Source organism: Salvelinus fontinalis, unplaced genomic scaffold (assembly GCF_029448725.1).
Source record: "Salvelinus fontinalis isolate EN_2023a unplaced genomic scaffold, ASM2944872v1 scaffold_0985, whole genome shotgun sequence".
In the NCBI taxonomy this organism is placed as follows: Eukaryota; Metazoa; Chordata; class Actinopteri; order Salmoniformes; family Salmonidae; genus Salvelinus; species Salvelinus fontinalis.
The window spans coordinates 43,187-69,438 of NW_026601194.1; the positions used below are offsets into that span (position 1 = coordinate 43,187).

The following is a 26,252-nucleotide window of genomic DNA, read 5'->3' on the forward strand; positions in this document are numbered from 1 at the left end:
CCCGAGTCTGGAGGATCGGACAGAGTGTTGCTGCCCCCCCCCCCCCCCGAGTCTGGAGGATCGGACAGAGTGTTGCTGCCCCCCCCCCCCCCCCCCGAGTCTGGAGGATCGGACAGAGTGTTGCTGCCCCCCCCCCCCCCCCCCGAGTCTGGAGGATCGGACAGAGTGTTGCTGCCCCCCCCCGAGTCTGGAGGATCGGACAGAGTGTTGCTGCTCCCCCCCCCGAGTCTGGAGGATCGGACAGAGTGTTGCTGCCCCCCCCCCGAGTCTGGAGGATCGGACAGAGTGTTGCTGCCCCCCCCCGAGTCTGGAGGATCGGACAGAGTGTTGCTGCCCCCCCCCGAGTCTGGAGGATCGGACAGAGTGTTGCTGCCCCCCCCGAGTCTGGAGGATCGGACAGAGTGTTGCTGCCACCCCCCCCGAGTCTGGAGGATCGGACAGAGTGTTGCTGCCCCCCCCCCGAGTCTGGAGGATCGGACAGAGTGTTGCTGCCCCCCCCCCCCGAGTCTGGAGGATCGGACAGAGTGTTGCTGCCCCCCCCGAGTCTGGAGGATCGGACAGAGTGTTGCTGCCCCCCCCCCCCCCCCCCGAGTCTGGAGGATCGGACAGAGTGTTGCTGCCCCCCCCCCCCCCGAGTCTGGAGGATCGGACAGAGTGTTGCTGCCCCCCCCCCCCCCCCCCCCGAGTCTGGAGGATCGGACAGAGTGTTGCTGCCCCCCCCCCCCCCCCCCCGAGTCTGGAGGATCGGACAGAGTGTTGCTGCCCCCCCCCCCGAGTCTGGAGGATCGGACAGAGTGTTGCTGCCCCCCCCCCCCCCCCCGAGTCTGGAGGATCGGACAGAGTGTTGCTGCCCCCCCCCCCCCCGAGTCTGGAGGATCGGACAGAGTGTTGCTGCCCCCCCCCCCCCCGAGTCTGGAGGATCGGACAGAGTGTTGCTGCCCCCCCCCCCGAGTCTGGAGGATCGGACAGAGTGTTGCTGCCCCCCCCCCGAGTCTGGAGGATCGGACAGAGTGTTGCTGCCCCCTCCCGAGTCTGGAGGATCGGACAGAGTGTTGCTGCCCCCCCCCCCCCCCCGAGTCTGGAGGATCGGACAGAGTGTTGCTGCCCCCCCCCCGAGTCTGGAGGACCGGACAGAGCGTTGCTGCCCCCCCCGAGTCCGGAGGACCGGACAGAGCGTTGCTGCCCCCCCCCCCCCGAGTCTGGAGGATCGGACAGAGTGTTGCTGCCCCCCCCCCCGAGTCTGGAGGATCGGACAGAGTGTTGCTGCCCCCCCCCGAGTCTGGAGGATCGGACAGAGTGTTGCTGCCCCCCCCCGAGTCCGGAGGACCGGACAGAGCGTTGCTGCCACCCCCCCGAGTCCGGGGGACCGGACAGAGCGTTGCTGCCCCCCCCCCCCCCCTCCGAGTCCGGAGGACCGGACAAAGTGTTGCTGTCCTCTACTATCTTGGTCTCTATTGAATTCAGTGTATCTGCAGGTACAACCTATGGTAGTGGTTGACAAACCTCGGGTTTTCAGTTGTGACAAACCCAAAAGGAGTTATCTTGTGGCCCGCTAGATAACCTAAGGAATGATTGTAGCCACAACCTTGTCTGTAACTCAGCTGATAATATACAGCCAGTAGACAGGCTGGTCCCTGTATAATATACAGTCAGTAGAAGTGGCAGAGGGGAAGGGGCAGAGGGGAAGGGGCAGAGGGGAAGGGGCAGGGGCAGTAGATTTAGAAGGAGGGTTGGATGTTAATCTCTTGCCTGGTTCATTATGGGTCGCCTGGGTGTCTGCTGGGTCAGGCTGCTCCAGGGTTCTCTGGATGGGGCCAGTCTCTCCTGAGACCTGCCCCCCTGCGTGGAGCTCTGGCTGGGGCTCTGTTCCTGCACCGCTGGCCTGGAACGGGGCTGTTGGCACACACAGACACACACAGACACAAAACCCAATAAGTAAAAACATTCACAACTGAATCAACTACATTTTAAATAATGAGTGAATTTCCATTTGAAATGTTACTGGCAGAGCATAATGGCAGTGAGTGTACTTCAGAGAAATGCCCCCCAGACTCACATTCAACTTCAATGTGAAAGGCCCTCTGCCCTTCTCTGCCAAAGTCTTTTCACTTGTCTGAGTGTGTGTGTGTGTGTAAAACAGAGAGAGACAGAGAGACAGACAGAGAGACAGACAGAGCGACAGACAGAGCGACAGACAGAGAGAGAAAGAGAAAGAGAGAGAGAGAAGAGAGAGGAGGGAGAGGCAAGAGAGGCGAGAGAGATAGAGGAGAGAGAGAGCGAGATACAATCGGAAGTTTAAATACACCTTAGCCAAATACATTTAAACTCAGTTTTTCACAATTCCTGACATTTAATCCTAGTAAACATTCCCTGTCTTAGGTCAGTTAGGATCACCACTTTATTTCATGAATGTGAAATGTCAGAATAATAGGAGAGCGAGTCCCTCCTGCAGCAAAGCAACCCCACAATATGATGCTGCCACCCCCGTGCTTCATGGTTGGGATGGTGATCTTTGGCTTGCAAGCCTCCCCCTTTTTCCTCTAAACCTAACGATGGTCATTATGGCCAAACAGTTCTATTTTTGTTTCATCAGAACAGAGGACATTTCTCCAAAAAGTACGATCTTTGTCCCCATGTGCAGTTGCAAACCGTAGTCCGGCTTTTTTATGGCGGTTTGGGAGCAGTGGCTTCTTCCTTGCTGAGCGGCCTTTCAGGTTATGTTGATATAGGACTCGTTTTACTGTGGATATTGATACTTTTGTACCTGTGTCCTCCAGCATCTTCACAAGGTCCTTTGCTGTTGTTCTGGGATTGATTTGCACTTTTTGCACCAAAGTACGTTCATTTCTAGGAGACAGAACGCGTCTCCTTCCTGAGCGGTGTGATGGTTGCGTGGTCCCATGGTGTTTATACTTGCGTACTATTGTTTGTACAGATGAACGTGGTACCTTCAGGCGTTTGGAAATTGCTCCCAAGGATGAACCATACTTGTGGAGGTCTACAATTTTTTTGTCTGAGGTCTTGGCTAATTTCTTTTTATTTTCCCATGATGTCAAGCAAAGAGGCACTGAGTTTGAAGGTAGGCCTTGAAATATATCCACAGGTACACCTCCAATTGACTCAAATGATGTCAATTAGCCTATCAGAAGCTTCTAAAGCCATGACATCATTTTCTGGAATTTTCCAAGCTGTTTAAAGGCACAGTCAACTTCGTGTATGTAAACGTCTGACCCACTGGAATTGTGATACAGTGAATTTTAACTGAAATAATCTGTCTGTAAACAATTATTGGAAACATTACTTGTGTCATGCACAAAGTAGATGTCCTAACCGACTTGCCAAAACTATAGTTTGTTAACAAGAAATTTGTGGAGTGGTTGAAAAACTAGTTTTAATGAATCCAACCTAAGTGTATATAAACTTCCGACTTCAACTGTATATAGAGGAATGAGAGAGAGAGAGAGAGGTGAGATAGAAGAATGCAAAAATCTAAGAAAGAAATGTCCAACCTGAAAACCAGAAAACCTGATCCAGAAAACCTGAGTCTATGCCTTCACTACGGTGAATCTCTAAAACAATACAGAAATACACAAGAGTTATATATCCAACACAAAGAGGGTAAAACATATACATGATCAAATACAAATCTTATAATCAGCTATTAAAGACTACCAGAACCCACTGGATTCTCCAGTTATATTGAATGAACTACAGGACAAAATACAAACCCTCCAAACCAAAAAGGCCTGTGGTGTTGATGGTATCCTTAATGAAATGATAAAATATACAGACCACACATTCCAATTGTCTATACTAATACTCTTTAACATCGTCCTCAACTCTGGAATCTTCCCCAATATTAGGAACCAAGGACTGATCACCTCAATCCACTAAAGTGGAGACAAATTTGACCCCAATAACTACGGTGGGAAACGCATCAACAGCAACCTTGGGGAAAATCCTCTGCATTATCATTAACAACAGACTCGTACATTTCCTCAGTGAAAACAATGTACTGAGCAAATGTTAAATTGGCTTTTTACCAAATTATCGTACGACAGACCACGTATTCACCCTGCACACCCTAATTGACAAACAAACAAACCAAAACAAAGGCAAAGTCTTCTCATGCTTTGTTGATTTCAAAAAAGCTTTTGACTCAATTTGGCATGAGGGTCTGCTATACAAATTGATGGAAAGTGGGGTTGGGGGGAAAAACATACAACATTATAAAATCAATGCACACAAAATCGGCAAAAAACACACACATTTCTTCACACAGGGCCGTGGGGTGAGACAGGGATGCAGCTTGAGCCCCACCCTCTTCAACATATATATCAACGAATTGGCGCGGGCACTAGACCAGTCTGCAGCACCCGGCCTCACCCTACTAGAATCTGAAGTCAAACGTCTACTGATGATCTGGTGCTTCTGTCCCCGACCAAGGAGGGCCTACAGCAGCACCTAGATCTGTCCCCGACCAAGGAGGGCCTACAGCAGCACCTAGATCTGTCCCCGACCAAGGAGGGCCTCCAGCAGCACCTAGATCTGTCCCCGACCAAGGAGGGTCTACAGCAGCACCTAGATCTGTCCCAACCTAGGAGGGCCTACAGCAGCACCTAGATCTGTCCCAACCTAGGAGGGCCTACAGCAGCACCTAGATATGTCCCCAACCCAGGAGGGTCTACAGCAGCACCTAGATCTGTCCCCGACCAAGGAGGGCCTACAGCAGCACCTAGATCTGTCCCAACCAAGGAGGGCCTACAGCAGCACCTAGGTCTTCTGCACAGATTATGGGCCCTGACAGTAAATCTCAGTAAGTAATGGTGTTCCAGAAAAGGTCCAGTCGCTAGGACCACAAATACAAATCCCATCTAGACACTTTTGCCCTAGAGCACACAAAAAACTATACAACCTTGGCCTAAACATCACAGGTAACTTCCACAAAGCTGTGAACGATCTGAGAGACAAGACAAGAAGGGCCTTCTACGCCATCAAAAGGAACATAAAGTTCGACATTCCAATTAGGATCTGGCTAAAAATACTTGAATGAGTTATAAAACCCATTGCCATTTATGGTTGTGAGGTCTGGGGTCCGCTCACCAACCAAGACTTCACAAAATGGGACAAACACCGAATTGAGACTCTGCATGCAAAATTCTGCAAAAATATCAGAGCAGAATACCCACTAATGATAAAATCCAGAAATGAGCCGTTAAATTCTACAACCATCTAAAAGGAAGTGATTCCCAAACCTTCCATAACAAAGCCATCACCTGCAGAGAGACGAACCTGGGGAAGAGTCCCCTAAGCAAGCTGGTCCTGGGGCTCTGTTCACAAACACAATCAGACCCCACAGAGCCCCAGGACAGCAACACAATTAGACACAACCAAATCATGAGAAAACAAAAAAGATAATTATTTCCCATGTGTCAAGTAATTAACAAAAAAACAGAGCAAACTAGAATGCTATTTGGCCCTAAACAGAGAGTACACAGTTTAGGGCCACATGCAGAATCTGCCACAGTGGCAGGTCTATTCCTCCTCAGTAACTGTTACTATTCCAGGTCTATTCCTCCTCAGTAACTGTTACTATTCCAGGTCTCTTCCTCCTCAGTAACTGTTACTATTCCAGGTATATTCCTCCTCAGTAACTATTCCAGGTCTATTCCTCCTCAGTAACTGTTACTATTCCAGGTCTATTCCTCCTCATTAACTGTTACTATTCCAGGTCTATTCCTCCTCAGTAACTGTTACTATTCCAGGTCTATTCCTCCTCAGTAACTGTTACTATTCCAGGTATATTCCTCCTCAGTAACTGTTACTATTCCAGGTCTATTCCTCCTCAGTAACTATAAACTAATCCAGGTCTATTCCTCCTCAGTAACTATAAACTATTCCAGGTCTATTCCTCCTCAGTAACTATAAACTATTCCAGGTCTATTCCTCCTCAGTAACTGTTACTATTCCAGGTCTATTCCTCCTCAGTAACTGTTACTATTCCTGTTCTATTCCTCCTCAGTAACTATGAACTATTCCAGGTCTATTCCTCCTCAGTAACTATGAACTATTCCAGGTCTATTCCTCCTCAGTAACTATTAACTATTCCAGGTATATTCCTCCTCAGTAACTATTACTATTCCAGGTCTATTCCTCCTCAGTAACTGTAACTATTCCAGGTCTATTCCTCCTCTGTAACTATTCCAGGTCTATTCCTCCTCTGTAACTATTCCAGGTCTATTCCTCCTCTGTAACTATTACTATTCCAGGTCTATTCCTCCTCAGTAACTGTTACTATTCCAGGTCTATTCCTCCTCAGTAACTGTTACTATTCCAGGTCTATTCCTCCTCAGTAACTGTTACTACTCCAGGTATATTCCTCCTCAGTAACTATAAACTATTCCAGGTCTATTCCTCCTCAGTAACTGTAACTATTCCAGGTCTATTCCTCCTCAGTAACTGTTACTATTCCAGGTCTATTCCTCCTCAGTAACTATTCCAGGTCTATTCTTCCTCAGTAACTATGAACTATTCCAGGTCTATTCCTCCTCTGTAACTATTACTATTCCAGGTCTATTCCTCCTCACTAACTATTAACTATTCCTGGTATATTCCTCCTCAGTAACTGTTACTATTCCAGGGCTATTCATCCTCAGTAACTATGAACTATTCCAGGTCTATTCCTCCTCAGTAACTATTAACTATTCCAGGTATATTCCTCCTCAGTAACTGTTACTATTCCAGGTCTATTCCTCCTCAGTAACTATTCCAGGTATATTCCTCCTCAGTAACTGTTACTATTCCAGGTCTATTCCTCCTCAGTAACTATTACTATTCCAGGTCTATTCCTCCTCAGTAACTGTAACTATTCCAGGTCTATTCCTCCTCAGTAACTATTAACTATTCCAGGTCTATTCCTTCTCAGTAACTATTAACTATTCCAGGTCTATTCCTCCTCAGTAAGTATTCCTCCTCTATTCCAGCTATTCCAGGTCTCTAATGAGAAACTGTCGAACCTTCCCAGCATGAGTTGAGGCAATGTTAGGTAACGTCCTGCCCCTGTCTGACACTGCAGGGCCTGAACGTCTCCAATCTGACTGGAAAAGAAGTAAGGATTAGCCGCTCCTCCTCTCGCTCCCGACAACACTTCCTCATTCTGAGGTGTTGTGACGACGCACAAAGCGGTTGCCGACCACGCCCGAGCACCATGCGCATGTCACTAACAATTAGAACGGCTCAATGAGGGTCTGAGAGGAGAGATGTTTCCAGGACAGGGCCCTACCGGGTCAGGCTGTTAGGGGGTACTGTACCTGGGACCTGGGACTAGGGTAGGGGCTGGTTTCAGCTGGGGTATTTGGGCTAGAGGACGAGGGTACGGCAGGGTTAGGGTACTGTACCTGGGACTAGGGTAGGGGCTGGTTTCAGCTGGGGTATTTGGGCTAGAGGACGAGGGTACGGCAGGGTTAGGGTACTGTACCTGGGACTAGGGTAGGGGCTGGTTTCAGCTGGGGTATTTGGGCTAGAGGACGAGGGTACGGCAGGGTTAGGGTACTGTACCTGGGACCTGGGGCTAGGGTAGGGGCTGGTTTCAGCTGGGGTATTTGGGCTAGAGGACGAGGGTACGGCAGGGTTAGGGTACTGTACCTTCAGTGGGTGTACTGGGGCTGCTGTCTGCAGATGAGGTCTCCTCCTCTGCCCTGGGGGACGTGACTACGGGGTCATCCTGGGACAGTTTATCCTGGAGCTTGTCCTGTTGGCTCCTACTCGTCTTCTCCCACTGGGTGGCGACCAGGTTGCGGAGGAAGGTGCCTCTACAGGAACACAGACATGGAGGAAACTGGAGGTGACTGAGCCGCCATGGAGGGGGGGGGGGGTCGACAACACCATTACGGGGCAAGCATGGCAAAAACCAAATCATCCAGGATCACAGCAACAAAACAATAGATTAGACAGATTAGAAGAGAGAGACAAGCCCCCACAGGACCTGAACCAGACACACTGATTATAGTCTAGAAATACACAAATATAATTTATAACCAAAAGAATTTGATGTTGATTCCCCAGAACAGATACCATACCCTGCAGCATGGCTGTGATAGCCATTACGCTTCTCGGCCCCTGCCACAGATACGCTGCCCACGCTCTCAGATGGCACGGTCCTAGCCAGCGACAGAAGCCAAGCCAACCACCACACCACCACACCCTCACCACACCAGGAACTCCCTCTCCCTCTCCCTCTCTCTCTCCCCAGGGGAGGGCTCAGTAGGGGCGGGGGCAGCTACTCCAGATAAAACAGGCCCACCTGGATCACTGCAATACATCATTCAGACTTACTGCTGTTAATCTTCTCTCTAAGTATTGAGTCGTTTCATTTTACCGTCCAAAGGGACTGTATGCAGCCGGCTATAGCCTCGTATCCCCTGTGGACCGGTTCGTACAGAAAACCAACATTTAGGCTGCAAAGGCGTAGATTTCCTACTTAACTCGATTTAATGTTGAGAGGGCGAAGAAAAAAAACCTGGAGAAAATATTTGTAATTTCTTTATGAAACACCATTTTCCACCACCGCGCTAGCGTAGCTAATGCTAATCCCGGTCCACGCTAGAGAGTGTTAAAACGATCAGATCAGGGGTGGAAAAAAAACAGACTGCTGCAACCTGATTGGCTGAACGCAGTACGGTACATCCGGGGATTAGCATTAGCTACTCTAGCATGGCGGTGGGAAATGGTGTCCTGGGATTAGCATTAGCTACTCTAGTGTATGGTGGTGGAAAATGGTGTTCTGGGATTAGCATTAGCTACTCTAGTGTATGTATGGTGGTGGAAAATGGTGTTCTGGGATTAGCATTAGCTACGCTAGCATGGTGGGATTAGCATTAGCTACGCTAGCATGGTGGTGGAAAATGGCTCCAACCCAACATCAACATGTGAAAATGGCTTTTCTATGTTTTGTAGTAAAAAAAAAAAATGGAGGGTTGTCCCTCCACTCTAACCACTAGTCTACCTGCCTCCCCTCCACTCTAACCACTAGTCTACCTGCCTCCCCTCCACTCTAACCACTAGTCTACCTGCCTCCCCTCCACTCTAACCACTAGTCTACCTGCCTCCCCTCCACTCTAACCACTAGTCTACCTGCCTCCCCTCCACTCTAACCACTAGTCTACCTGCCTCCCCTCCACTCTAACCACTAGTCTACCTGCCTCCCCTCCACTCTAACCACTAGTCTACCTGCCTCCCCTCCACTCTAACCACTAGTCTACCTGCCTCCCCTCCACTCTAACCACTAGTCTACCTGCCTCCCCTCCACTCTAACCACTAGGCTACCTGCCTCCCCTCCACTCTAACCACTAGTCTACCTGCCTCCCCTCCACTCTAACCACTAGTCTACCTGCCTCCCCTCCACTCTAACCACTAGTCTACCTGCCTCCCCTCCACTCTAACCACTAGGCTACCTGCCTCCCCTCCACTCTAACCACTAGTCTACCTGCCTCCCCTCCACTCTAACCACTAGTCTACCTGCCTCCCCTCCACTCTAACCACTAGTCTACCTGCCTCCCCTCCACTCTAACCACTAGTCTACCTGCCTCCCCTCCACTCTAACCACTAGTCTACCTGCCTCCCCTCCACTCTAACCACTAGTCTACCTGCCTCCCCTCCACTCTAACCACTAGTCTACCTGCCTCCCCTCCACTCTAACCACTAGGCTACCTGCCTCCCCTCCACTCTAACCACTAGTCTACCGTGCCGTCCCTCCACTCTAACCACTAGTCTACCTGCCTCCCCTCCACTCTAACCACTAGTCTACCTGCCTCCCCTCCACTCTAACCACTAGTCTACCTGCCTCCCCTCCACTCTAACCACTAGTCTACCTGCCTCCCCTCCACTCTAACCACTAGGCTACCTGCCTCCCCTCCACTCTAACCACTAGTCTACCGTGCCGTCCCTCCACTCTAACCACTAGTCTACCTGCCTCCCCTCCACTCTAACCACTAGTCTACCTGCCTCCCCTCCACTCTAACCACTAGTCTACCTGCCTCCCCTCCACTCTAACCACTAGTCTACCTGCCTCCCCTCCACTCTAACCACTAGTCTACCTGCCTCCCCTCCACTCTAACCACTAGTCTACCGTGCCGTCCCTCCACTCTAACCACTAGTCTACCTGCCTCCCCTCCACTCTAACCACTAGTCTACCGTGCCGTCCCTCCACTCTAACCACTAGTCTACCTGCCTCCCCTCCACTCTAACCACTAGGCTACCTGCCTCCCCTCCACTCTAACCACTAGTCTACCTGCCTCCCCTCCACTCTAACCACTAGTCTACCTGCCTCCCCTCCACTCTAACCACTAGTCTACCTGCCTCCCCTCCACTCTAACCACTAGGCTACCTGCCTCCCCTCCCCTCCACTCTAACCACTAGTCTACCTGCCACCCCTCCACTCTAACCACTAGTCTACCTGCCTCCCCTCCACTCTAACCACTAGTCTACCTGCCGCCCCTCCACTCTAACCACTAGTCTACCTGCCTCCCCTCCACTCTAACCACTAGTCTACCTGCCTCCCCTCCACTCTAACCACTAGTCTACCTGCCACCCCTCCACTCTAACCACTAGTCTACCTGCCTCCCCTCCACTCTAACCACTAGTCTACCGTGCGGCACATATGTAGATGTTGGGGGTGATGCTGGAGATGACCAGCATGACGTTTCCCCTTTAATCCAGTTTATTGTCATGTGATGAATCTTACACCTTCAGTTCTGCTCCATTGGTGTCTTGAACCTGTCAATCAATGTTCATGATAAAACCCTGTTAAATTGATTGGTTGAACCCGACTTTAAATCATAAACCGCAGACCACACCGTTAATACCAACACACCATTTCAAAATGGACCCCAACACACCATAACACCCAGGCTACGTCCCAATTGGCTCCCTATTCAATACATAGTCCACTACTTTTGACCATTAAAAACCCTATTGGCTCTGGTCTAAAGTAGTGCACTTTAATAGGGAATAGGGCGCCATTTAGGATACAACCATGACCCCCAGCTCCCAGAAAGCAGCAGCAGGCTCCAAAGCAGGTCGGCCACCTCCCATCATGCAACATAACGTTCCATAAACCGTACTTACTGGAACTTCCTGAGGACGGGCTTGTCCATATTAACATTACAGTCCTCTGGGCTGGGGAGAGAACATTAGTTTATAACCGCTACAGTACATATCAACCGACCACAGACACCACTACCGTTTCATTAACAAAATGGCTGCTAATTAATCATACTGTAGTGTGGTGACTTGACAAGGAATGTCCACACGCGTTTTCAATATGAATTTCCTTCGCTTCCAAACTCAGAAATAAAATGTGTCCAGCCATGTAGGAGAGAGACATACCAACTCAACACGAGGCAGTGGTAGGATACAGAGATACCAACTCAACACGAGGCAGTGGTAGGATACAGGAGAGAGACATACCATCTCAACACGAGGCAGTGGTAGGATACAGAGATACCATCTCAACACGAGGCAGTGGTAGGATACAGAGATACCAACTCAACACGAGGCAGTGGTAGGATACAGGAGAGAGACATACCATCTCAACACGAGGCAGTGGTAGGATACAGAGATACCAACTCAACACGAGGCAGTGGTAGGATACAGGAGAGAGACATACCAACTCAACACGAGGCAGTGGTAGGATACAGAGATACCAACTCAACACAAGGCAGTGGTAGGATACAGGAGAGAGACATACCATCTCAACACGAGGCAGTGGTAGGATACAGATATACCAACTCAACACGAGGCAGTGTTAGGATACAGATATACCAACTCAACACGAGGCAGTGTTAGGATACAGATATACCATCTCAACACGAGGCAGTGGTAGGATACAGAGATACCAACTCAACACGAGGCAGTGTTAGGATACAGATATACCAACTCAACACGAGGCAGTGTTAGGATACAGATATACCATCTCAACACGAGGCAGTGGTAGGATACAGAGATACCAACTCAACACGAGGCAGTGGTAGGATACAGATTTACCAACTCAACACGAGGCAGTGTCAAATCGTACTACTCCGACTCGGTCTGATGACATCACAGGAGGGGAAAGGTCACGCCAACACCAATGTCCATAATAACATAGACAGTAACAACACTATACTGCAGTTAAGGACAATACTTATTCAGTAGGAAATATTTATAGACCGTCCATACTAGAGGCATGTAGCAACTAACAGTCAAATCCACCACTTAGTTATACTTAATATATGGTGAGCATGGTAACCCTGGTCTCCAAGCTCCTCATATAGACAGAGACAATTACCATGGTAACCCTGGTCTCCAAGCTCCTCATATAGACAGAGACAATTACCATGGTAACCCTGGTCTCCAAGCTCCTCATATAGACAGAGAGCTGGCTGATGAATGAGACAGTTAGCATGGTAACCCTGGTCTCCATGGTAATTAGAACATCTGAACAGAACCTGATAGTCATACCATTGTGTCATCATTGCATTCCAAACTTCCGCATCATCAGAACCAATTCCATGCAGCTATTGAAACCATTCATAAATAGGTGCAACGTACAGACATCACTCCTCCATTTCCTGGTTGCAAAAATTATAATAGTTCCCCTTATTTCAGTTTATGTGTGACAAAACAAGCAAGTCTAGTGTAGAGAATCATTGTACCATCTAATCCGCTGTGAAATATATATTCAATAACCAAAAATATTGTATTTTCAGCTGTTTGAAGCTGGTGAACAAAACCGAAAGTAAAAGACGCAAAAACGAAACCGAAGAACGGGAAGCAAAGAAATAGCGCGAATAGAACAGATCCGCAGCTTCTTAGACTTTCAATGAGAATGACAGATCTATAACTCATATTGCTATGTGAATTTGGTCAGGTAAGCCAAAAAAGTGACATAGTGCAGTTTTAAAAGAGAAGAGAGGGTTTAAACTTCTGAACAGAGGCAGAGGCAGGCCAGGGAAAGAGAAGAGAGGAAACAGAAACAGAGGCAGGCCAGGGAAAGAGAAGAGAGGAAACAGAAACAGAGGCAGGCCAGGGAAAGAGAAGAGAGGAAACAGAAACAGAGGCAGGCCAGGGAAAGAGAAGAGAGGAAACAGAAACAGAGGCAGGCCAGGGAAAGAGAAGAGAGGAAACAGAAACAGAGGCAGGTCAGGGAAAGAGAAGAGAGGGTTTAAACAGAAACAGAGGCAGGCCAGGGAAAGAGAAGAGAGGAAACAGAAACAGAGGCAGGTCAGGGAAAGAGAAGAGAGGAAACAGAAACAGAGGCAGGCCAGGGAAAGAGAAGAGAGGAAACAGAAACAGAGGCAGGTCAGGGAAAGAGAAGAGAGGAAACAGAAACAGAGGCAGGCCAGGGAAAGAGAAGAGAGGAAACAGAAACAGAGGCAGGCCAGGGAAAGAGAAGAGAGGAAACAGAAACAGAGGCAGGTCAGGGAAAGAGAAGAGAGGAAACAGAAACAGAGGCAGGCCAGGGAAAGAGAAGAGAGGAAACAGAAACAGAGGCAGGTCAGGGAAAGAGAAGAGAGGAAACAGAAACAGAGGCAGGCCAGGGAAAGAGAAGAGAGGAAACAGAAACAGAGGTAGGCCAGGGAAAGAGAAGAGAGGAAACAGAAACAGAGGCAGGCCAGGGAAAGAGAAGAGAGGAAACAGAAACAGAGGCAGGCCAGGGAAAGAGAAGAGAGGAAACAGAAACAGAGGCAGGCCAGGGAAAGAGAAGAGAGGAAACAGAAACAGAGGCAGGCCAGGGAAAGATAATAGAGGGTTTAAACAGAAACAGAGGCAGGCCAGGGAAAGAGAAGAGAGGAAACAGAAACAGAGGCAGGCCAGGGAAAGAGAAGAGAGGAAACAGAAACAGAGGCAGGCCAGGGAAAGAGAAGAGAGGAAACAGAAACAGAGGCAGGCCAGGGAAAGAGAAGAGAGGAAACAGAAACAGAGGCAGGCCAGGGAAAGAGAAGAGAGGAAACAGAAACAGAGGTAGGCCAGGGAAAGAGAAGAGAGGAAACAGAAACAGAGGCAGGTCAGGGAAAGAGAAGAGAGGAAACAGAAACAGAGGCAGGCCAGGGAAAGAGAAGAGAGGGTTCAAACAGAAACAGAGGTAGGCCAGGGAAAGAGAAGAGAGGAAACAGAAACAGAGGCAGGCCAGGGAAAGAGAAGAGAGGGTTCAAACAGAAACAGAGGTAGGCCAGGGAAAGAGAAGAGAGGAAACAGAAACAGAGGCAGGCCAGGGAAAGAGAAGAGAGGAAACAGAAACAGAGGCAGGCCAGGGAAAGAGAAGAGAGGAAACAGAAACAGAGGCAGGCCAGGGAAAGAAAATAGCTGAAAATTGGAGCAGGGTAGCAAGCATTTTTCCGATGTTGTTTCACCCGTTGCCAGAATCACTCTTTCTCCGTGTATTAAACCTTTTGCCCTATATGGTTCTACCAACAGAATGTGGTGTTACAATCATTCATATTGTATGTTATACTATAATTCAGCCTCAATGAGATGCTAGATACCGTCCCCAGTGACAGAATATGGTAACTCTCTTTAGCTATAAAGCTAACGTACCAGAATATGGTAAACCCTCTTTAGCTATAAAGCTAACGTACCAGAATATGGTAAACCCTCTTTAGCTATAAAGCTAACGTACCAGAATATGGTAACTCTCTTTAGCTATAAAGCTAACGTACCAGCATATGGTAAACCCTCTTTAGCTATAAAGCTAACGTACCAGCATATGGTAAACCCTCTTTAGCTATAAAGCTAACGTACCAGTGACAGAATATGGTAAACCCTCTTTAGCTATAAAGCTAACGTACCAGAATATGGTAAACCCTCTTTAGCTATAAAGCTAACGTACCAGAATATGGTAACCCTCTTTAGCTATAAAGCTAACGTACCAGAATATGGTAACCCTCTTTAGCTATAAAGCTAACGTACCAGATATGGTAAACCCTCTTTAGCTATAAAGCTAACATACCAGAATATGGTAACTCTCTTTAGCTATAAAGCTAACGTACCAGAGACAGACTATGGTAAATTCTCTTTAGCTATAAAGCTAACGTACCAGAATATGGTAACTCTCTTTAGCTATAAAGCTAACGTACCAGAATATGGTAAACCTCTTTAGCTATAAAGCTAACGTACCAGTGACAGACTATGGTAAACCTCTTTAGCTATAAAGCTAACGTACCAGTGACAGAATATGGTAAACCCTCTTTAGCTATAAAGCTAACGTACCAGTGACAGACTATGGTAAACCTCTTTAGCTATAAAGCTAACGTACCAGTGACAGACTATGGTAAACCTCTTTAGCTATAAAGCTAACGTACCAGTGACAGACTATGGTAAACCTCTTTAGCTATAAAGCTAACGTACCAGTGACAGAATATGGTAAACCCTCTTTAGCTATAAAGCTAACGTACCAGTGACAGAATATGGTAAACCCTCTTTAGCTATAAAGCTAACGTACCAGTGACAGACTATGGTAAACCCTCTTTAGCTATAAAGCTAACGTACCAGAATATGGTAAACCCTCTTTAGCTATAAAGCTAACGTACCAGAATATGGTAAACCCTCTTTAGCTATAAAGCTAACGTACCAGAATATGGTTAACCCTCTTTAGCTATAAAGCTAACGCACCAGAATATGGTAACTCTCTTTAGCTATAAAGCTAACGTACCAGAATATGCTAAACCCTCTTTAGCTATAAAGCTAACGTGCCAGAATATGGTAACTCTCTTTAGCTATAAAGCTAACATACCAGTGACAGACTATGGTAAACCCTCTTTAGCTATAAAGCTAACGTACCAGTGACAGACTATGGTAAACCTCTTTAGCTATAAAGCTAATGGTCCAGTGACAGACTATGGTAAACTCTCTTTAGCTATAAAGCTAACGTACCAGTGACAGACTATGGTAAACCTCTTTAGCTATAAAGCTAACGTACCAGAATATGGTAAACCCTCTTTAGCTATAAAGCTAACGTACCAGTGACAGACTATGGTAAACCTCTTTAGCTATAAAGCTAACGTACCAGTGACAGACTATGGTAAACCTCTTTAGCTATAAAGCTAACGTACCAGTGACAGCCCTCTTACATAAGGCCTGAATAGAAGTCTCTAATTGGGGATTTGAATTGACGGCCCATCTGTTGGTTGTTGTCAGGAAGTCTGAACAGCGTGGCGCCTCCCTCCCTCCCTTCTCATCCATGCTTCATCCCTCCCCCTCTTCCTCCCTCCTCCCTCCCTCCCCCTCTTCCTCCCTCCTCCCTCCCTTCTCGTCCATGCTTCATCCCTCCCCCTCTTCCTCCCTCCTCCCTCCCTTCTCATCCATGCTTCATCCCTCCCCCTCTTCCTCCCTCCTCCCTCCCTTCTCATCCATGCTTCATCCCTCCCCCTCTTCCTCCCTCCTCCCTCCCTTCTCATCCATGCTTCATCCCTCCCCCTCTTCCTCCCTCCATCCTTCCCTCCTCTCTTCCTCCATCTCGTTCCCACTCTCTCTCTCTCTGTCTCTCATTCCTTTAAAATGACTAACTATCATAATGATTTAAAATCACAACAGCACCTCACAGAAAGTGACATTCTTTGGCCGTGCAGAGGGCTACTCACCAAACGGCACTGTGGCTGTCCTGCTCAGAGCTGTACAAGGAGAGGAAGAATGGATGGAGGGGTGGAATTTTGGGCAACCACAGCAGCAAGGAAAGAGATTAGGATGGCAGCCAGACATTATGAAGGAGGAGAGGAGAGAGGAAGAGAGGGGAAGAGAGGGGAGGAGAGAGGGGAAGAGAGGGGAAAAGAGGAGAAGAGAGAAGGAGGAGGACAGGAGAGAGGGAGAGAGAGAGGGAAAGAGAGAGAGAGAGAGACAGAGACACATAGAGAGAGAGACAGAGAGGAAAGAGGGAGAAAAACATACAGAAGGGGAGAGAGAGTCAGAGACAAAGCTGACATGAATAGAGAGGAAAGTTAAGACTTGAAATACCAGTACATGATGATGTAGAGTCAATGTTACAGGACAAACAATGACCACTAGACATACTGAAACTATTTATATTATCTAGCAGGAAAAAAAGGGAGGTTGAAGACAAATAATGATGTCTCTTAAATGGTCACCAAAAATGTGTTAATGTCAGTGAGCAATCACTGGTTGTCCATCCAAAACAGCAGAGGATTTAACGCTCAATGGTGGACATCAGGCATCTCAAATAATATACTAGTCACCACACTCCCAAACACTGGTGAAGGCTATCTACAACAATGATGGCTATTCCTATAAGTGGAACAACACTGGCAGGTATATAACCCCCCCTGCTTTCACCATAATAACAGTGACCCTCAGCAGGTATATAACCCCCCCTGCTTTCACCATAATAACAGTGACCCTCAGCAGGTATATAACCCCCCCTGCTTTCACCATAATAACAGTGACCCTCAGCAGGTATATAACCCCCCCCCCCCCCTCTACTTTCACCATAATAACAGTGACCCTCAGCAGGTATATAACCCCCCCCCTGCTTTCACCATAATAACAGTGACCCTCAGCAGGTATATAACCCCCCCCCTCTACTTTCACCATAATAACAGTGACCCTCAGCAGGTATATAACCCCCCCCCCCTCTACTTTCACCATAATAACAGTGACCCTCAGCAGGTATATAACCCCCCCTGCTTTCACCATAATATCAGTGACCCTCAGCAGGTATATAACCCCCCCTCTACTTTCACCATAATATCAGTGACCCTCAGCAGGTATATAACCCCCCCCCCCCCCTCTACTTTCACCATAATAACAGTGACCCTCAGCAGGTATATAACCCCCCCTGCTTTCACCATAATATCAGTGACCCTCAGCAGGTATATAACCCCCCCCCCCCCCTCTACTTTCACCATAATAACAGTGACCCTCAGCAGGTATATAACCCCCCCTGCTTTCACCATAATAACAGTGACCCTCAGCAGGTATATAACCCCCCCTCTACTTTCACCATAATAACAGTGACCCTCAGCAGGTATATAACCCCCCCCCCTGCTTTCACCATAATAACAGTGACCCTCAGCAGGTATATAACCCCCCCTGCTTTCACCATAATAACAGTGACCCTCAGCAGGTATATAACCCCCCCTGCTTTCACCATAATAACAGTGACCCTCAGCAGGTATATAACCCCCTCTACTTTCACCATAATAACAGTGACCCTCAGCAGGTATATAACCCCCCCTCTACTTTCACCATAATAACAGTGACCCTCAGCAGGTATATAACCCCCCCCTCTACTTTCACCATAATAACAGTGACCCTCAGCAGGTATATAACCCCCCCTCTACTTTCACCATAATAACAGTGACCCTCAGCAGGTATATAACCCCCCCCTCTACTTTCACCATAATAACAGTGACCCTCAGCAGGTATATAACCCCCCCCCCCCCCTCTACTTTCACCATAATAACAGTGACCCTCAGCAGGTATATAACCCCCCCCCCCCTCTACTTTCACCATAATAACAGTGACCCTCAGCAGGTATATAACCCCCCCCCCCCCCTGCTTTCACCATAATAACAGTGACCTTCAGCAGGTATATAACCCCCCCCCCTGCTTTCACCATAATAACAGTGACCCTCAGCAGGTATATAACCCCCCCCCCCCCTCTACTTTCACCATAATAACAGTGACCCTCAGCAGGTATATAACCCCCCCCCCCCCCTCTACTTTCACCATAATAACAGTGACCCTCAGCAGGTATATAACCCCCCCCCTCTACTTTCACCATAATAACAGTGACCCTCAGCAGGTATATAACCCCCCCCCCCCCTCTACTTTCACCATAATAACAGTGACCCTCAGCAGGTATATAACCCCCCCCCCCTCTACTTTCACCATAATAACAGTGACCCTCAGCAGGTATATAACCCCCCCCCCCTCTACTTTCACCATAATAACAGTGACCCTCAGCAGGTATATAACCCCCCCCCCCCCTGCTTTCACCATAATAACAGTGACCCTCAGCAGGTATATAACCCCCCCCCTGCTTTCACCATAATAACAGTGACCCTCAGCAGGTATATAACCCCCCCCCCCCTGCTTTCACCATAATAACAGTGACCCTCAGCAGGTATATAACCCCCCCCCCTGCTTTCACCATAATAACAGTGACCCTCAGCAGGTATATAACCCCCCCCCTGCTTTCACCATAATAACAGTGACCCTCAGCAGGTATATAACCCCCCCCCCCCTCTACTTTCACCATAATAACAGTGACCCTCAGCAGGTATATAACCCCCCCCCCCCCTCTACTTTCACCATAATAACAGTGACCCTCAGCAGGTATATAACCCCCCCCCCCTCTACTTTCACCATAATAACAGTGACCCTCAGCAGGTATATAACCCCCCCCCCTCTACTTTCACCATAATAACAGTGACCCTCAGCAGGTATATAACCACCCCCCCCCCCCCTACTTTCACCATAATAACAGTGACCCTCAGCAGGTATATAACCCCCCCCCCCCCCTCTACTTTCACCATAATAACAGTGACCCTCAGCAGGTATATAACCCCCCCCCCCTCTACTTTCACCATAATAACAGTGACCCTCAGCAGGTATATAACCCCCCCCCCCCCTGCTTTCACCATAATAACAGTGACCCTCAGCAGGTATATAACCCCCCCCCCCCTGCTTTCACCATAATAACAGTGACCCTCAGCAGGTATATAACCCCCCCCCCCCCTGCTTTCACCATAATAACAGTGACCCTCAGCAGGTATATAACCCCCCCCCCTGCTTTCACCATAATAACAGTGACCCTCAGCAGGTATATAACCCCCCCCCCTGCTTTCACCATAATAACAGTGACCCTCAGCAGGTATATAACCCCCCCCCCCCCTCTACTTTCACCATAATAACAGTGACCCTCAGCAGGTATATAACCCCCCCCCCCCCCTCTACTTTCACCATAATAACAGTGACCCTCAGCAGGTATATAACCCCCCCCCCCCTCTACTTTCACCATAATAACAGTGACCCTCAGCAGGTATATAACCCCCCCCCCCCTCTACTTTCACCATAATAACAGTGACCCTCAGCAGGTATATAACCACCCCCCCCCCCCCCTACTTTCACCATAATAACAGTGACCCTCAGCAGGTATATAACCCCCCCCCCCCCCCCCTCTACTTTCACCATAATAACAGTGACCCTCAGCAGGTATATAACCCCCCCCCCCCCCCCTCTACTTTCACCATAATAACAGTGACCCTCAGCAGGTATATAACCCCCCCCCCCCCCCTGCTTTCACCATAATAACAGTGACCCTCAGCAGGTATATAACCCCCCCCCCCCCCCTCTACTTTCACCATAATAACAGTGACCCTCAGCAGGTATATAACCCCCCCCCCTCTACTTTCACCATAATAACAGTGACCCTCAGCTGGTATATAACCCCCCCCCCCCCTCTGCTTTCACCATAATAACAGTGACCCTCAGCAGGTATATAACCCCCCCCCCCCCTCTACTTTCACCATAATAACAGTGACCCTCAGCAGGTATATAACCCCCCCCCCCCCTCTACTTTCACCATAATAACAGTGACCCTCAGCAGGTATATAACCCCCCCCCCCCCCTCTACTTTCACCATAATAACAGTGACCCTCAGCAGGTATATAACCCCCCCCCCCCCCCCTCTACTTTCACCATAATAACAGTGACCCTCAGCCGGTATATAACCCCCCCCCCCCCCTCTACTTTCACCATAATAACAGTGACCCTCAGCAGGTATATAACCCCCCCCCCCCCCCTCTACTTTCACCATAATAACAGTGACCCTCAGCAGGTATATAACCCCCCCCCCCCCTCTACTTTCACCATAATAACAGTGACCCTCAGCAGGTATATAACCCCCCCCCCCCCCCTCTACTTTCACCATAATAACAGTGACCCTCAGCAGGTATATAACCCCCCCCCCCCCCCCCCTACTTTCACCATAATAACAGTGACCCTCAGCAGGTATATAACCCCCCCCCCCCCTCTACTTTCACCATAATAACAGTGACCCTCAGCAGGTATATAACCCCCCCCCCCCCCTCTACTTTCACCATAATAACAGTGACCCTCAGCAGGTATATAACCCCCCCCCCCTCTACTTTCACCATAATAACAGTGACCCTCAGCAGGTATATAACCCCCCCCCCCCTCTACTTTCACCATAATAACAGTGACCCTCAGCAGGTATATAACCCCCCCCCCCCCCCCCCTCTACTTTCACCATAATAACAGTGACCCTCAGCAGGTATATAACCCCCCCCCCCTCTACTTTCACCATAATAACAGTGACCCTCAGCAGGTATATAACCCCCTCCCCCCCCTCTACTTTCACCATAATAACAGTGACCATCAGCAGGTATATAACCCCCCCCCCCCCTCTACTTTCACCATAATAACAGTGACCCTCAGCAGGTATATAACCCCCCCCCCCTCTACTTTCACCATAATAACAGTGACCCTCAGCAGGTATATAACCCCCCCCCCCTCTACTTTCACCATAATAACAGTGACCCTCAGCAGGTATATAACCCCCCCCCCTCTACTTTCACCATAATAACAGTGACCCTCAGCAGGTATATAACCCCCCCCCCCCTCTACTTTCACCATAATAACAGTGACCCTCAGCAGGTATATAACCCCCCCCCCCCCTCTACTTTCACCATAATAACAGTGACCCTCAGCAGGTATATAACCCCCCCCCCTCTACTTTCACCATAATAACAGTGACCCTCAGCAGGTATATAACCCCCCCTCTACTTTCACCATAATAACAGTGACCCTCAGCTGGTATATAACCCCCCCTCTACTTTCACCATAATAACAGTGACCCTCAGCAGGTATATAACCCCCCCCCCCCCTGCTTTCACCATAATAACAGTGACCCTCAGCAGGTATATAACCCCCCCCCCCCTCTACTTTCACCATAATAACAGTGACCCTCAGCAGGTATATAACCCCCCCCCCCCCCCTCTACTTTCACCATAATAACAGTGACCATCAGCAGGTATATAACCCCCCCCCCCCCCCCTCTACTTTCACCATAATAACAGTGACCCTCAGCAGGTATATAACCCCCCCCCCTGCTTTCACCATAATAACAGTGACCCTCAGCAGGTATATAACCCCCCCCCCCCCCCTGCTTTCACCATAATAACAGTGACCCTCAGCAGGTATATAACCCCCCCCCCCCCCTCTACTTTCACCATAATAACAGTGACCCTCAGCAGGTATATAACCCCCCCCCCCCCCCCTCTACTTTCACCATAATAACAGTGACCCTCAGCAGGTATATAACCCCCCCCCCCCCCTGCTTTCACCATAATAACAGTGACCCTCAGCAGGTATATAACCCCCCCCCCCCCCCCCCCTGCTTTCACCATAATAACAGTGACCCTCAGCTGGTATATAACCCCCCCCCCCCCCCCCCCCCTGCTTTCACCATAATAACAGTGACCCTCAGCAGGTATATAACCCCCCCCCCCCTCTACTTTCACCATAATAACAGTGACCCTCAGCAGGTATATAACCCCCCCCCCCCCTGCTTTCACCATAATAACAGTGACCCTCAGCTGGTATATAACCCCCCCCCCCCCCTGCTTTCACCATAATAACAGTGACCCTCAGCAGGTATATAACCCCCCCCCCCCCCCTCTACTTTCACCATAATAACAGTGACCCTCAGCTGGTATATAACCCCCCCCCCCCCCCCCCTCTACTTTCACCATAATAACAGTGACCCTCAGCAGGTATATAACCCCCCCCCCCCCTGCTTTCATCATAATAACAGTGACCCTCAGCAGGTATATAACCCCCCCCCCCCTCTACTTTCACCATAATAACAGTGACCCTCAGCAGGTATATAACCCCCCCCCCCCCCCCCCCCCTGCTTTCATCATAATAACAGTGACCCTCAGCTGGTATATAACCCCCCCCCCCCCCCCTCTACTTTCACCATAATAACAGTGACCCTCAGCTGGTATATAACCCCCCCCCCCCCCCCCCCTCTACTTTCACCATAATAACAGTGACCCTCAGCAGGTATATAACCCCCCCCCCCCCCCCCTGCTTTTCATCATAATAACAGTGACCCTCAGCAGGTATATAACCCCCCCCCCCCCCTCTACTTTCACCATAATAACAGTGACCCTCAGCAGGTATATAACCCCCCCCCCCCCTCTACTTTCATCATAATAACAGTGACCCTCAGCTGGTATATAACCCCCCCCCCCCCCTCTACTTTCACCATAATAACAGTGACCCTCAGCAGGTATATAACCCCCCCCCCCCCCCCTCTACTTTCACCATAATAACAGTGACCCTCAGCAGGTATCTATAACCCCCCCCCCCCCCTCTACTTTCACCATAATAACAGTGACCCTCAGCAGGTATATAACCCCCCCCCCCCCCCCCTGCTTTCATCATAATAACAGTGACCCTCAGCTGGTATATAACCCCCCCCCCCCCCCCCCTCTACTTTCACCATAATAACAGTGACCCTCAGCTGGTATATAACCCCCCCCCCCCCCCTCTACTTTCACCATAATCACATACAGTGACCCTCAGCAGGTATATAACCCCCCCCCCCCCCCCCCCCCCTGCTTTCATCATAATAACAGTGACCCTCAGCAGGTATATAACCCCCCCCCCCAGCCCCTCTACTTTCACCATAATAAACAGTGACCCTCAGCAGGTATATAACCCCCCCCCCCCTCTACTTTCATCATAATAACAGTGACCCTCAGCAGGTATATAACCCCCCCCCCCCCCCCCCTGCTTTCACCATAATAACAGTGACCCTCAGCAGGTATATAACCCCCCCCCCCCCCCCCCCCCCTGCTTTCACCATAATAACAGTGACCCTCAGCTGGTATATAACCCCACCCCCCCCCTCTACTTTCACCATAATAACAGTGACCCTCAGCAGGTATATAACCCCCCCCCCCCCCTGCTTTTCATCATAATAACAGTGACCCTCAGCTGGTATATAACCCCCCCCCCCCCCCCCCTCTACTTTCACCATAATAACAGTGACCCTCAGCTGGTATATAACCCCCCCCCCCCCCCTCTACTTTTCACCATAATAACAGTGACCCTCAGCAGGTATATAACCCCCCCCCCCCCCTGCTTTCATCATAATAACAGTGACCCTCAGCAGGTATATAACCCCCCCCCCCCACCCTCTACTTTCACCATAATAACAAGTGACCCTCAGCAGGTATATAACCACCCCCCCCCCCCCCCCCCCTGCTTTTCACCATAATAACAGTGACCCTCAGCTGGTATATAACCCCCCCCCCCCCCCCTGCTTTCACCATAATAACAGTGACCCTCAGCAGGTATAGTAACCCCCCCCCCCCCCCTGCTTTCACCATAATAACAGTGACCCTCAGCAGGTATATAACCCCCCCCCCCCCCCCCCCCCCTGCTTTCACCAATAATAACAGTGACCCTCAGCAGGTATATAACCCCCCCCCCCCCCCCCCTGCTTTCACCATAATAACAGTGACCCTCAGCAGGTATATAACCCCCCCCCCCCCCCCTGCTTTCACCATAATAACAGTGACCCTCAGCAGGTATATAACCCCCCCCCCCCCCCCCCCCCTGCTTTCACCATAATAACAGTGACCCTCAGCAGGTATATAACAACCCCCCCCCCCCCCTGCTTTCACCATAATAACAGTGACCCTCAGCAGGTATATAACCCCCCCCCTCCCCTGCTTTCACCATAATAACAGTGACCCTCAGCTGGTATATAACCCCCCCCCCCCCCTGCTTTCACCATAATAACAGTGACCCTCAGCTGGTATATAACCCCCCCCCCCCCTGCTTTCACCATAATAACAGTGACCCTCAGCTGGTATATAACCCCCCCCCCCCCCCACACACTGATAAACAACCCTGTCTCTGTCCTGGTCGCTGTCCTGGTCGCTGTCCTGGTCTCTGTCCTGGTCTCTGTCCTGGTCTCTGTCCTGGTCTCTGTCCTGGTCTCTGTCCTGGTCTCTGTCCTGGTCTCTGTCTCTGAGAGGTTCAGTAACTGTACTCACCTGAAGGTGTTCCTCTCCGTCTTGTTCCCTTGTTTCTCCGGGACCGTCTGGGGCTGCTGTTGCTTCTCGGGGCCAGCCAAGTCAGTAGGAGACGGGCTGAGGACGGACCGATGGGAGGGAAACACACACACACACACACACACACACACACACACACACACACACACACACACACACACACACACACACACACACACACACACACACACACACACACACACACACACACACACACACACACACACACACACACACACACACACACACACACACACACACACACAGAGAGGGAGAGCGTGAGGAGAAAGGGTTGCCAAGGCAGCAGCAGCACACACTTCAGGGTCTCCACACAATAGTGTTTCCTGTCACTCCTCTGAGACAGCGCTCCAAAACAAGGGGGTGCGGAGAGAGAAATAGTGTTTTTGTGTGTGTGAGTGTGTGTGAATATGTGTGTGAGTTTGTGTGTGTGAGTATGTTTGTGTGTGAGTATGTGTGTGTGTGTGTGAATATGTTTGTGTGTGTGTTTGTGTGAATATGTGTGTGAGTATATGTGTAAGTGTGTGTGAATATGTTTGTGTGTTTGTGCGTGTGAGTATGTGTGTGTGAGTATGTGTGTGTGTGTGTGTGTGTGCGTGCCTCATCGTTTCGACGAGACAGAATAGTTGTAACTTGTTTTTCCAGCAGGCGTTAGTTTGTCAGTGAGTGGACTGTAAGTGTTCCAACATGATGTCAGTCACAGTGGAGGGTGTCCTTAACTAGCTAGTGACTGGACTCAACTAGTATCTGTCTGGAGACATTGGTTTAGCTAGCTAGTGACTGGACTAGTATCTGTCTGGAGACATTGGTTTAGCTAGCTAGTTACTGGACTAGTATCTGTCTGGAGACATTGGCTTAGCTAGCTAGTGACTGGACTCAACTAGTATCTGTCTGGAGACATTGGTTTAGCTAGCTAGTGACTGGATTAGTATCTGTCTGGAGACATTGGTTTAGCTAGCTAGTGACTGGATTAGTATCTGTCTGGAGACATTGGTTTAGCTAGCTAGTGACTGGACTCAACTAGTATCTGTCTGGAGACATTGGTTTAGCTAGCTAGTGACTGGACTCAACTAGTATCTGTCTGGAGACATTGGTTTAGCTAGCTAGTGACTGGACTCAACTAGTATCTGT

General features: G+C 49.3%; 1 protein-coding gene across 4 annotated transcripts in view; it reads right to left on the bottom strand.

Annotated features, from left to right (window-relative positions):
* The window catches only part of LOC129848105 (FH1/FH2 domain-containing protein 1-like), a gene marked incomplete at its 5' end in the record, with an annotated part of 51,749 nt that extends 26,568 nt beyond the window's left edge, over positions 1-25,181 (bottom strand). For 2 of the 4 annotated variants that reach the window (XM_055915564.1, XM_055915567.1), the window contains 5 exon segments: positions 1,750-1,893; positions 7,645-7,811; positions 11,125-11,175; positions 16,617-16,646; positions 25,086-25,181. In XM_055915564.1, coding sequence (XP_055771539.1) covers positions 1,750-1,893; positions 7,645-7,811; positions 11,125-11,175; positions 16,617-16,646; positions 25,086-25,181 — 488 coding nt within the window. 4 annotated transcript variants of the gene reach the window in all.
* Between the last annotated feature and the right edge of the window lie 1,071 nt (positions 25,182-26,252).